The sequence below is a fragment of the Entelurus aequoreus genome, linkage group LG08 (genome assembly GCF_033978785.1).
Source record: "Entelurus aequoreus isolate RoL-2023_Sb linkage group LG08, RoL_Eaeq_v1.1, whole genome shotgun sequence".
Taxonomy (NCBI): domain Eukaryota; kingdom Metazoa; phylum Chordata; class Actinopteri; order Syngnathiformes; family Syngnathidae; genus Entelurus; species Entelurus aequoreus.
In genome coordinates this window covers 28,396,695-28,411,010 of record NC_084738.1, presented here as the reverse complement: position 1 = coordinate 28,411,010, position 14,316 = coordinate 28,396,695, and the positions used below count along the sequence as shown (strand labels likewise).

The 14,316-nt window shown below is 36.8% G+C and overlaps 1 protein-coding gene across 4 annotated transcripts in view; it reads right to left on the bottom strand.

Annotated features, from left to right (window-relative positions):
• Positions 1–2,141: 2,141 nt before the first annotated feature.
• The window catches only part of LOC133655742 (cold shock domain-containing protein C2-like), a 49,293-nt gene continuing 37,118 nt past the window's right edge, over positions 2,142–14,316 (bottom strand). The window contains exons 14-29 of one of the 4 annotated variants that reach the window (XM_062056180.1): positions 13,442–13,550; positions 13,319–13,378; positions 13,182–13,253; positions 13,018–13,122; positions 12,864–12,950; positions 10,983–11,115; positions 10,750–10,887; positions 10,420–10,496; positions 9,385–9,476; positions 8,738–8,896; positions 8,422–8,614; positions 5,220–5,394; positions 5,030–5,128; positions 4,759–4,853; positions 4,158–4,234; positions 2,142–3,735 (exon numbers count right to left, since the gene is read on the bottom strand). In XM_062056180.1, the coding sequence (XP_061912164.1) occupies positions 3,534–3,735; positions 4,158–4,234; positions 4,759–4,853; positions 5,030–5,128; positions 5,220–5,394; positions 8,422–8,614; positions 8,738–8,896; positions 9,385–9,476; positions 10,420–10,496; positions 10,750–10,887; positions 10,983–11,115; positions 12,864–12,950; positions 13,018–13,122; positions 13,182–13,253; positions 13,319–13,378; positions 13,442–13,550 (1,873 nt within the window). In that variant the 3' untranslated portion in view covers positions 2,142–3,533. The other 3 variants (XM_062056184.1, XM_062056182.1, XM_062056181.1) reach the window with 3 other exon arrangements.

The window sequence follows — 14,316 nt, the reverse complement described above, 5'->3', positions numbered from 1 at the left end:
TTGTGTCACTGGAGCGTTTATGCCATTTTTAACATTATATACTGGGACTTGTGTAGAGACGGTCTCAACTCACGTCGCTCACGGCGGCCATCTTTTTGTGGGTTTTAAAACGGGGGGTTTCAAAGTCGTTCCCTGGTCTGTATTCACACGTTTGTAATAGAGACCAAAAGACCCAAAGTATAATTATTTTTTTGTCCTTTCAGTCAATCTTTGCTGTAATTTTGGCCATGATTTGCCATTGTGTTACTGCATTGTACATGTTACATTTTAAAATGTCAATGTCCAGTTCCTTTATAGGAGTACGATACAATAAATTACAATCAATTCATGACGGCTGCCGCCTTCCACAATAGAAAATATCCGAATGACTGAAAATTGTCCACAGAGTCAAGGAAATTATAGTAATATGCTGGAAAAGAAACAGGCGAAAGCTGTTGATAACACTGAGTATAAAACAACCTCGGACACTTCACTGGCATTCATGTCTTGATTATGATGCTGGTTTTTTAAAGTCAAAATGTACTGAAAATACAATAAATTAACTATTTTGCACTAAACAAAATCTGCATAGTGCTGTTTGCAACTTCCTCACAGTTCCATTTTTCAAAGCAAACAATATAACAAGAAAACCACCGGCTATCTTGTGTTACCATTAGTGGTTTAACAGAACACATTTCATTGGCAATTGTTTACGTTTTTCAAAATGGCAAAGTTTATGTCATAAAATGTTTTAGCGGCCCGAATAAAATGATTGGTGTTCATCACGTACGCGTGCACACATACAAAAGCAGTCCAAGAGAAGGAACGAACAATTGGCAGTCATGTTGTTGTTATGATAGAATATACAGTCAATGGCAGCTGGCGCTAGCTATCCAAATTGCTATTATTAGCTAACAACACCTAAAGCTAATGTGCGTGCATGTGTTTCGTATGAGAAGCCGTAAAAGGGTGAGATATAATGTGTAAAAAAAACATTGTAAAGTTGGCGCCCTCTGGGCATCTGTGTAAATGTTGCAAACAGCCCCTTTAAATGTGTAATACTCTCTGCAGTTGAGTAAATAAGTACCCCTGTTTGAGGAAATAGCTTATTGTGCTGGCAGGTGCAGGGTGGTAAAAGTATGTCTCTTTTTTGTCACTTTTAATACGGTATATATATTTTTATTTTTTTGTACTTGTTATCAATAACTATAAAACACCACAACATTTTCATCATATCATTTGATTCAGCCATAATAATTTGCCATGGAGTTATTTAGCTCTTAACACCCTGACTTGAGAGATGATCTCCCTTGGAGACAACTGCAGCCGTCTGGAGGCTTGCAGTTTACGTCTGTGCCCCTGTTGAACACACACACACACACACACACACACACACACACACACACACACACACACACACACACACGCACAAATTAGCAACAAGTGGTAGGTTTGAGACAATCACACACTGAGTGAGACACCTCCCCCAACCCCCCTAATGAAACGTTAATATCGTTTTGCAATACATGAGTAGCTGCAGTACCACAATTAAGATTGAGTTCTTTGACTTCAATATAGTTTATAATACTTGGATTATTATTCAGTGCCTTGAGTTCGAGCATGTAAAAATAATCATTGTTCTTTTATATGTTTTCCAAAGAGGAGCTGTACTATTTTTGGTCATTTAAATTGTTGTTTTTGTCTTATTTGAGAACATATCTTGAAGAGTTTTTCAGAATTACAAAGATAGAATATGGTGTTGTGAAGGCTGTTTTGTACATGTTTTTTTTTTATTATTCTGTATATTTGGGTCTTATTTATTATTAATTAAATATTATGTCTGAGACTTAAAAAAAAAAAAATCAGGGGTTTGTAGTGCAGGCGATCGTCTACATTTTTATACTTGATGACTAGCGTTTATGTTTCGATAAATGGCACAAAAGGAAGACATATGTTAGTATGTTTTTTTAGCAAGCATTCAAAATGTGTTTTTATAGCGTTATTTCCTTTCTGTCCTCCTCTCATGTAGGTTTTTGAAATTGTACACCACTTGTTAAATGTGTCTTGCTGCAGCATTTGATGTGTAGAAATCCCCTTTCATTAAAACAACAAACACAGAGACAGGATGTGGAATTAAAAATAGTTTTATTTGATATACCGGTAGTCACAGCTTCAATGTACTTTACAACACAACAAGCTGAGAAACATTCTGAAAAAAAAAAAGTTGTATTTTGTGTAAATACATGTCACTACTCTCAAAATAAAAGACTCTGGTTAAAAAATATGCTGTCCTATGTATTTCTTTTATAATTATTTGACATGATTTCACAAGCAACAAACATTTGATATAAGTGCTAACTATGAACTTCAGGCTTTTTTCAAAAGTCACGTATTTAAAGCGCAAATAGTTTTTGACAAAAATGTTTTCGCTGCAAATGCAAAATAAGAAGCGAAATGTCATACAAAAGTGGTTATAAACCCCTTGTGTTATATGCCCATTTGTCCTCTGCATTTGACCCATCCCCTTGTTCACCCCCTGGGAGGTGAGGGGAGCAGTGAGCAGCAGCGGTGGCCGCGCCCGGGAATCATTTTTGGTGATTTAACCCCCAATTCCAATCCTTGATGCTGAGTGCCTAGCAGGGAGGTAATGGGTCCCATTTTTATAGTCTTTGGTATGACTCGGCCGGGGTTTGAACTCACAACCTCCCGATCTTAGGGCAGACACTCTTACCACAACAAGTACACTAGTACCTCAACTTACGAGCTAAATTGGTTTTGTGACGGAGCTCTTAACTCAAAACACTTGTATCTCAAATCAACAATACCATTGAAATCAATTTCATCGGTGCTTCCCGCCCCAAACAGCACAATTTTAACACGTAACATGCCTTTTAAAAAGAATGTACTAACAACGACAGTAGTTTTATGAAGAAAGGTAATAATATGCAGCTTTTACTTCTCCATATTTTCATGGATAAATGTTTGCCGCTTTGATATTATTTTAACATTCTTGGCTGACGTTAAGACACATTCTGCTTCAGTATGGCTAGCAGTGTTACGCTCAAATTTCCTCGCCAAATTGGCAAAACTTTCTGTCATGTTTTTGATTATTTATTTTTTTAATTCAATTAATATCATCCATTTGATTATTTCTTTTTTCAATTCAATGAATATCATCCAGTTCTTCTCAGCACTGTCCTTCACATCCATTTTCTTTCTTCCCATCCTTGGAAAAACAAAGTTATGTCGATCTTTAGCTAAAAGCTAATGCTAGTGGGTAGGACCAGATGTTTTGGTTGGATCTTACGGTGACATTTGCATGGACCGAGGACGCTTGGAACTCAAACGTTTTTGCTTGCATATTAAAGCATAAGACAACTTTGATCTCAAAACACTCTAAAGTTGAGGTACCACTGTATTATCTTTGTCATGTATTGCCTCTTTTTTGGCCAACGTTACCAAATGCTTTGTTCATCTCATGGAAGACAAACTTAGCAGTAAATGACCAATTTAAAGTCGTATTGGTGATGTTATCATTTTTTACTGATATCATCTCACAAGAATGTGCTGAGGGTGTTATCCACAGTGCCCAGATGCAAATATTCCGGAGGTTCCACCTCAGGTTCTCGATCTGTGCGGTCGTCCTGGCTTTCACTTAAAAGTGTCCGTCTTCTGCGCACGGAGCCTTGGGAACGGCACTCCAGACAAGCCAGGATCATGTGGGCCAGGTCCTGCTGGAGCCGCTGGAAGTTCTCTCTGGAAAAACGGGTCAGTGCCATTGTACAAATTTGCGTTATGGTTCAGTGTATTTATTCAGTTACAACATTTGGTCACATTTTTATGATTCAAAATGTCCGAAAGGGAGTAGGAAGAAGCAGAGCTTATTGGATCCGACTGTAGTCGGTTCGCTTCTTGTGTTTGTCATTAAAGAATGCAGAATGCATAGCAATGCATCATACTTTATACAGTAATATAATAACGATACAGTAGTTAATGCTCTGATGGATGTACAGACTCACAAAAAGTGAGTACATCCTCAAACTTCAGCAATCATTCAAACACATATTTTACAATAGAAATTAAAATTGGATATGACTTAGAATAGTCAGTGAACAGCTTGTAAAGCAGTGGATAATAAATGAAGACAAAACCAGTGCTGTGTAAATAACTTTGCTTACGTTGTAGGTGGAGTTGGTAGATCATAGTCTTTTCCTGTCTCACCCGTCAACCAATAGGTGGTCTCTGTTCCTTTACCCTGGAAAAAATGGTCTATACTGTATGTAAAAATGAAACAAACTGGCATTTTAGCATTCATATATCAAAATATTTACCAAAACCCATATAAAAATGCATATGGATAAATGTGTATATATATATGGCAGTCACATGACCTGACTCATACTGCACAGTGTAAAAAGTGACATGAAGAGGTAGCACAACTCTTCAATGTTTACTTAAAAACTATGAAAATTAACATTTATACGCCTTGTCACCTTCGTCAGTAGAAATGTTTACATTTCGGCCTACAATAATTCCACTTCCAACTAGAGAAGACATGCTGCGGTAAGTTTATTTTATGTTTTAGCTGTGCATATGCTAACATTACAAGTGACTGTAAAATATGCATACTGTTGTAGCGCTCACACACTGAAAAAAAAGCCAAACTCATTATTTTCTAATTCCATTATCGTATTCTGCTGCTTGCTGAAAGTGTCTCACCACAATGTCGCAGGGCTGAAAAACTCAAATATGACAAACTATAATTCTTTTACTGATTACCTTCAGATATGTTTCCCCTCTCATCTCGTACTCGAACTTGCAGTCTGTCCTGGTCAGGATATCAATGGTGGGCTGACTGACGTGTATCCGCAGGGCTGCGAGTGAAAAGGCACGATGTCATCGCTCACATGGTAAGTTCATTCTGTTATGTTGATGGCGAGATATGCGCTGATTTGCACGTGAATAATTACTGGAGCCACATAGCAGGAACAAAGTGACGGCTTGTATTAACATCGCCATAAATCAGTCTGCGCATTAAAAGGATGCTCACGGTGTCCGGTGGACTCCATGCGGGACGCCGTGTTGATAGTGTCTCCAAATAAACAATATCTGGGCATCTTTATCCCCACCACGCCTGCTGCGCACAGACCTGGCACACATTACGAGGAAATACATTTATACGGCATAATACTATTGCATTAAAGTGACAATGTTGTCTTCCTGGAAGAAATATGTGGTACCTGAGTGCACACCAATGCGGATCCACACAGGGATGCCAGGCAGGTGTCGGAGCTGGAAGGTGCCCATGAAGGCCAGAATGTCCAAGGCCATGCGGCAGATATCCACCGCGTGTCTGTTGCCATTTCGCCTTGGGAGACCGGAGGCCACCATGTAGGCATCGCCTATTGTCTCCACCTGGGAGTCCACACAGGGGTCATGATGACATCGTGTGACCCGCTTAGAACCTTCCACTCTAAACCCTTTTTTTTAGCGAGGGATGCCTTCAGAAATAAATAAGTTACTAAAACCAATACCATGTATGTAATGTAGGTTAATCAATGTATGCTAAACTATTTCAACAAGACAGCTTTGTGTTCTACAAAGCAAACTAGTGGAATACCTCATCTAACCCCCTTGAGATATTTCAATTATTATTCCTTATGAATAATTATTGTTTTTTTCCACCAACTGAAACCTGTTTTGAGGGTTTCAGTGCACTCAAGAACATACAAGATTTCAATGTAGAGATGTCCGATAATGGCTTTTTTGCCGATATTCCGATATTGTCCAACTCTTAATTACCGATTCCGATATCAACCGATACCAATATATTCAGTCGTGAAATTAACTCATTATTATGCCTAATTTTGTTGTGATGCCCCGCTGGATGCATTAAACAATGTGACAAGGTTTTCCAAAATAAATCAACTCAAGTTATGGAAAAAAATGCCAACATGGCACTGCCATATTTATTATTGAAGTCACAAAGTGCATTATTTTTTTAAACATGGCTCAAAACAGCAGCTTGGAATTTGGGACATGCTCTCCCAAATTCATTGTTTATCGCTGTTAATTGGTTCCAAAAATGACCGCAAAAAATGTAATTTCAAGTAAGAATCATTCATTTGAAATAGAAATTATTTATTGCTAGAGGCATAAAAACCTCTTTACTACCTTCTGAATACATTTTTCAACATTATGAGAGTCCTGCAGACGTGAAGCAACACCCTTTAGTAACCTTTACACTCTTTATTCCAATAGAATAATCTCCCTGAGGCTCAACCAATCAGTGGCCACGATACGGAACAGCGCACTCTAGTGGCCAATACTACTGTAGTATTGATAGTTTGAATTAATTTAGCCAATTTTATGCTTGAACGTGCTTCGTTTAGGACAAAAAAATTGTAGAATATGCTTCAAAAAACAGAAATAAATCTGCAATGTGGTAAAGGACGACCTGCATGTCAGCTTTGTGTAGCGTTAATGTTTGCATTTTTTGTCATTATATCACACCTCATTGCTCTTTTATTCCACTTTATTTGTTTTTTTAGTAAAAGTATTATTAAAATTAGCTGTCGGACGTTAACAAAATAGCTGTGGGGTTCACCAATCAAATTTAGAATCCCAAGATTTCCATCAGATTTACTGAACACCATACAGGAGGAGGTAGATGTCTGAGACTACAGAAATGTCCTATTACAATTTGAACATTTCTGTCATTTGTGTAATAATTTATTTTACCTAACTGAACGATTATCTTCTTCCACTTTGCTACTCCAACAATTGCTATACTCTGTGTTGTTATTGTAAATTACTAATTTTATGTAATCTCATTGAAATATAATTAAAAATATAATCATAATACATTTTTCATTATATAACTACTTTCAGAATGTGTTCATATTTTTCATTATTATATTTGTACATGTCAAACAGTGTTTTCTTTTATTTATCTAATTCAATAATTATTTTGGATTGTATTTATTTTATTTTCAATTAGCTATTTTAAAGAGGAAGGGTGCGTGAGGCAAGGGATGTTCCACTATCAGAAATAAAAAATCTGAGCATCCTAAATTTTGTTTATATATGCACTGTGTCAAAAAAGCATATTAAAAATATTTATATAATCAATTAGCTGTAAGTCGTAGATGGCTCCTGTGCTGCACTTTGGACACTCCTGGTCTAATGTGATCCATCCAATAAAACAAAATAATAATAGACCTGTACCAACATATTCATCTTCACTTTCCTATGACAATCTAACCATATGTTCAATAAAGTAGTTGTAGTGTGCAGTGGATCAGAGCTTTTTACAATATCTCTGGTAGCAATGGAACTCATTTCAACATGGAAATGGTCTGGCTGGTCAGTACAAAAATGACTGAGTATTATTTCTAAACCTCCACAAATGTTGAGCGTAAACATACTCATCACACAGCGAACACATTACCGTATCGATCCGAATACAAGACATATTAAATACAGGTTTAAGGTTGTGTTTTAGCTCCTGGTTCATAATTCTGGGGACAAAGTTTTAAAGAGCAACATTGCCAAGGAGGAGAAGATAGAGACGACAGCAGTATGCTGCAGATAATCAAGTCAATCCAGCAACACTCGTAAAACACCACTAGATGGCAGCATTTTTCTGTTAAAAAAAAAAAAAAAACCTTTCTGATAGCTCTAATTGTGTTTATTGGGCGTCCTAAAATCTGAGTGACTTGTTTTACTTGTTAATTCTGTTTACACTACTATGACAATTAGGAACATTAAAATGTCGCCTCTTTCGTTAATAAACTTTGTGTAAAAAAAATAATAATAATCACATTACATTATTTCCAATTGGAAAATTAGTTTTGCAATTATAACAACTTGTTGCGTAACAATTGTGTTTGTGTCGTTGTACTTTTAGACAAGTGGTTATTATTTAATATGTGCAACCAAACCAGTGGCGGTTTTAGCTTCAGTGGCGCCCTGTGCGAGACCCAACATCGGCGTCTAACCCCCAGCTTGTCTTCCTCTTTCTTCTACTGTCTAAATTGTGCACCCCATGGTGTAAACATTGATCTTTCAACTAGCACCCAAGGCTAAACCAACTCATTGACTAAAATAACATTTAAACACCTAAGACTATTTACCTCCAGAATGTTACATTTGAAAGCAAACTCTGTTGCAACTTGTTTGTTTTCTTTTTAAATAAACATGAGGGCAAGTGCTTCATCACTTGGCTTGTTTGGGTTTTGTTCACTCCTTGTGAGCAGTATGGAACAAGCAGTCAAAAAAAAAAGTTTTTACTTCATCTCTCATTCTTGCGACACCCTCTCAGAGAAGTGCCCTGAAGCACGTCATTTTTTTCAAAACGCGTATAAAAAAGTTACTATTTTCGTAAAAGCAGAATTCCTGATGCATTTCTCGGCCTAATGATGAGTATCATCCTTACTGTACCTTGTAGACGTCGTGGTGGTCCAGGATGCTGTCGAAGCCCTTGTAGATGTCATTGAGCATGTCGACGACCTCCATGGGTGTGCTGTACTGGCACAGCGTGGTAAAGCCTACGATGTCGCTGAAATAAACGGTCACCTCGTCGTACAGCTCAGGCTCCACTCCGCCCGTCTCCTTCAGGCTCTTCACCACGGGGCTGCACGAGAGACAACACGTGCTAAGTCCACGGCAACGTTCATTCCACCTCAATGGCCTGCGAGGTGAAATCTCACGCGGGTCAAAAATAAAATTGAGCCGTTTCGTTTAAGATGGCACAGACCCAGGAAGTAGCATGAAGTTGAGGCAGTCTGCTCGATCCCGCTCGGCTTTGTAAAGCACCGTTCTCTCCTCCACCAGGTGCTCCAGGTTTCTGGAATACATCTGCAGCCGGCGAATCAAGTTGTCCATGTAGCTCTCGTTGTCCTTGTTGTGAATTTTACTAATGGAAAAAGTAAAAGTAAGTTAATATCACACATTTCTGGAAGCCGTCATATAGGACTTGCGGTAACACTATAGTATGGGGAACATATTCTTAGTAACAGACTTAATTTAGAGTTATTTGGACACTAGGGGAACATATAAGGGTTAGGGTTACTAACAAGCAATAATTCTGAGGTTATTGAGGGAAGACTCTTAGTTAATGGCTTACTGGTTGTATAATAAGGCCATGCAGAAAAAGGCGTTAATAAGTACTTAATAATGACTAATTAAGAGCCAATATGTTACTAATTTGCAACTAATTAATGAATATGTTCCCCATACTAAAGTGTTACCGGGCTTGCATATGAAATGTGTTATTATATTGGTTGTAGTTTGCGTCATACTGAGAGGTTCAATCTGGTGTCTCATTACTTTGAGCAGGTGTAGCAAATGGTATGTGATTGTTTACGGTATGTTGCGAGTAACACAAGAAAAGTAAACAGTTACCTGATGGCTTTGCCTAAACAGTTTTCTACCTTCTTAAAGTCAGGTCTTTTCTCAGCATCCTCTTCCCAACAACTTTTTATCAGCATATACACCTGGGGGTGGATAGGGGAAACACTTTAAAAGGCCCCCAAGGATGAACTAGGTCATCAATATCTTGCCTTAGGATAAAAATGCATATAAGTGGTCGTTGTTTGTAGGTGTTGCTGGAGCGAAATAGTACATTTTATTATTTAGTATGAATAATATTTTTGTTTTTGTTATCATCACATACATCATACACAGTGTTCCCTCGATTATTGTGGGAGTTCTGTTACAGACCTCCATGGTAAGTACATTTTCGTGAACTAGGGATACTATTTTGTGTTTTTTATAAATATATGCATTTAAAGTCTTCCACATAGCTTCCACTCAAACACTTCCAATGCTCTTAAAACACTTCATACATTATGTAATTTTAACATGCAAACTTGGAGTAACAGCAGGGAGTTTTTATTAGAGAATTAGCAAAACATTGTAGGAGCCAGAATTAGGGTTTTTTTAGGAGCAAAGTGTGTGTGGTGTGTCTGCTGGGATGAGGGAGTTACTGGTCGCATGGGTGTGGCTGTGTGGCTTCCTTGACGGGAAGTATTTAAGGTTGTGCATTCACCTGTGTCAATTGAGGGAAATAGTAAACAGGAGAAAGACCAGGTTGGGATGCCATATTTTTGGTTTAATTTATTATACGCTTAATTTTCTGCCAGAAAGCTTTGTTTGGTACTATTCATGCCCTCTTATTTCTGTAATATATTACATCCATTTCAAAAGTCAACCAGACTCGGAACCCATCACCGCCTCTCAGCGACCACCAGGAAATGTGGCCGCAACATGCAGTATTTCAACAAAAACAGATTTAAAAAATAATAACATAAAAAATATTTACGTAACTGGACTATACTGAGATTTTAAGACTTTGCTTAGTGAAATCAATTATTGTACAGTTAATCGTATCCTGCATTTACAGTACACACTGGAGACGCAAATAAATGAGGAACTTACTTCGTGTTCTTTCTCTGAAGCTGTGTCAAAGTCTAGATCTGGCCTGAAGTATGACATGATGACCTTGGACAGTTTTTCTGTGGCAACACCACAAATGAATTATTTAATGAATACAAAAAAATCACATGTCTATTAAGTCTCTTCAGCCTCTAGAGTACTCTAGCAAAGCCCTCATTATGCCAATCAACACTTTAACCACACACAAACACAAAAACACACTCACACATACACACCTGAAGTGTGTATGACAATCTTTCCTCTGTGTTCACCATTTTAAAACAATACAGTGTGTTAGGTGGTTTACACACAAATTGTGTCGCAATGTTTCACCTGCTCGGTTAGAGCAGCATTCGGTGTAGAAGGTACTTTTTCTTAGAACTATCTCCTGAGCAATGATGGCGAAGCTGTACACATCTCCTTTTTGGGAGGTGCCCTGCTTCCTGAGGTGCTCTGGCGCTGTCCACAAGTCTGTGCAGAGGAAGGAGACACAAAGAAGTCACTGGATAATATCAACAACTCATTAATGCAATGCAGTAAATGTTGTGTTGTTGTTGTTGTTTTACCTCTGCCAGGCTTGAGAAAGGAGTTGCAACCAAAGTCTGTGATCTTCACAACCATGCGGTTGTCCACCACACAGTTGGTGGACTTAAGGCGTCCATGCACCTGGATGTCACTGGCATGCAGGTAGGACATGCCCTACACACACACACGCGCGCACACACACACACAAAGATTAAAACAAACAATGCGTCAATGTCATTCATTTTTGTATATTAAAACAGTTAACAAAACATAAATGAGGATGCAAGTGACCAAATTGAGTTGCATTGACCTGAGCCAATGTTAAAAAAGCCTCATTGTACACTGACAGGACACAACATTAGGTACACCCACACCATCCAATGAAAGAGATAGATAAAAATAAAATGTGCCTTTACAAGAGCAAACAACAACACACTCCCCGACAATGTACAACCATTTAAAAAAAAAAAAAATAGAACAAATATGGTCTTAGGTTAAAAATATACTTATATTCAAACATCTGTATGCCAGCAAAACACTTGTATTCTTCAGCATTGCACTGTATTAGGAGTACAAATATGATATGCTAATATAAGACAGTTTAAGCATATTGTGTTTACAAGCATAATACTGACAACCTAAATTGGTACTTCTTTTTTTTATTAATTCATTTATTGTTGTTTAATGGAAATTAGTACAATGTAATTAATCCTGAATACATTTTTGTTCTTGAAAACTTTTGGGTTAGTTTACTTTGTAACCTTGATACCTTTTCTGACACAACACTAGCCGGTAATTAAGCCAATGCCCTCTGCCATGAAATGCAGAAGCATGTACCATTACCCCTCCTGAATTCACCCATTTGTTATTGTTTAATGAAAATCACAGAAACTGATACAATTAATCCTAAAGTCATTTATTTATTATTGTTCAATTAAAATCACAGTAACTGATGTAATTTATCCTAAATTCATTCATGTGTAGTTTATTAATATTCACAGTAACTGTTATCATTTATCCTGTAATCAATCATTTATTGTTTAATGAAACTCACAGTAACTGATATAGTTTCTCCTGAATTCATGAATTTATTATTGTATACTGAACATCACAGTAACCAATATTATTTGTCCTGAATTAATTCATTATTAGTGTTCAAAAAACAAAACATAGAAAATTATATAATTCATCCTACATTCATTCATTAATAATTGTTTAGAAAAAAAATCACAATAACCCATATAATTTATACTGAATTAATTAATTTACTATTGTTCAGTGAAAATCCCAGTAACTAATATCATTTATACTAAATTGATTAATTTATTATTGTTTACTGAAAATCACAGTAACCGATATTATTTGTCCTGAATTCATTAATTTAGTATTATTCTAAGAAAATAACAGTGACTGATATAATTATCCTGAATTAGTTAATGTATTATTGTTTAGTAAAAATTACTGTAACCAATATAATTTATCCTAAATTAATTCAGTTATTTATTATTGTTTAGTAAAAACACAGTAACCTATAACATTTATCTTGAATTAATCCATTTATTATTGTTTTAAAAAAATCAGTGTCTGATTTCATTCAACCCAAATTCATTCATTTATAATTGTTTAATGAAAACCACAGTGTCTGATATAATTTATCCTGACTTCATTCATTTATTATTGTTTGATAAAAATTAGTGTCTAAAATTATTCATCCTGAATTCATGTATTTATTAGTATTCAATAAAGTATTGTCTATTATATATTTTGTATTTATTTATTTCATATACAACATTACTACTATCAGTTTTCTTCTGTATTTACTAATGATTAAGATTTGTACCTAATGTTGTGTGCTGTGTGTGAGCAGAACATTTCATTTACGGAAAAGGTCACTCATCATTAGTCGGACATGTGTGTGTTACCTTGGCGATGTCGTACATGACAGAGATCTTAAACTCCCAGTCCATGAACGTCTCCTCCGGATAAGAGACCTTGTCATTCAGCACGTACTGGACAAAGAACAGGTGTGTATGCCGTCTGTTTCAATGGAAATGTGTGCCCACCATACATACGTACCCTAAGTGATCCCCGCTCACCGTACTCAAAAACCCCAAACACGCCCACATCCAACTTCACTGTGCCGTAAAACTTGGTGAGGTTGTTATAGTCGATTTGCAAGAGCTGCAGAGTCGAAAGAAATCCTTAGAATATAAAGTGACAGTTAATTATGTGTGTCTCACAGCATTAAGCTCCATTTTCTGTGTCTCGTTGAAGTTTCCATCTGAGTGGTTGAGCTCCTTCAGAATGACAATCTGAAACATTTGCAGTAGCACTGATCAGATCAGGAATCCTCAGAAACAAACACTTTACGCTGTACCTTCTTGTCGTAGAGCGCACGGCGGATCTTAAATACTTTGTTTTTCCTCTCATTTTCAATCTGAAGCAGACGACAGACACTTTAACCAAAACGCAAGTGGACATATGGACGGATGTTGTCTACCTTCAGAACAACTTGGTTCAATGAGTTGTCCTCCAACAGGGTGACAAGTTCAGAGGGGATGTGGGAGTCGGAGCAGCGTTTCCTCAGCAGCCGATCTCTCCTGTTCTGTCTGAACATGATGTTAACTTTATCACTATCCATAGTAACGCAGCATTAAAATAAATGTCCACACAGGGAATTCTTGTTCAGTGCATAATAAACATCAACATGATAGCATGGCAGTGATAACCTGGGTTCTACACTCTTTAAAAAAAAAAAAAGTGTGTTAGCCACCAAAGGAGACAAAAATACTGTAACATTGGTGGAATGATGACGAGTGACACCAAGATAAGCGGGTTCCACAGTAGTTTCTATTGATCCTGATAAAGGCCATGTTTAATTTTGTGTTTAGAATAAGCCAGGGGCCATAAAACAAAAAGAGCAGCAGGCCGAAAATGACTCCCAGACTGGACTTTGGACTGTTAAGCAAACTGTGATAGCAATTTATTTATTGTTTTACAAGCGCTTTAAGTGTTTATTCTAAATAAATCTCGGAATTCTCACTGTGAAGTTAGAACCTAAGTAGTATCACAAAAAGATATATATTTAAGAAATAATATTAGAATGATATGGCGTTATGTTAAAGCATCATTTAAATATTTTTCATTATACAGTCGTCTCTCACACCGTTCTTTTTAGGATTTTTTTAAAGCATATTCTGTGTAATTTTGGTCTATATTAAGCATTTTCAAGAATAACATGACTGAATGAACTAACAATATAAATACTACAGTACTATTGGCTGTTGGATGATACCAAACCAATCAGAGCATGCTGTTCAGTATCGTGGTCACTGATTGGCTCAACATTAGGTAGCATTAATGTCTTGGATTAAA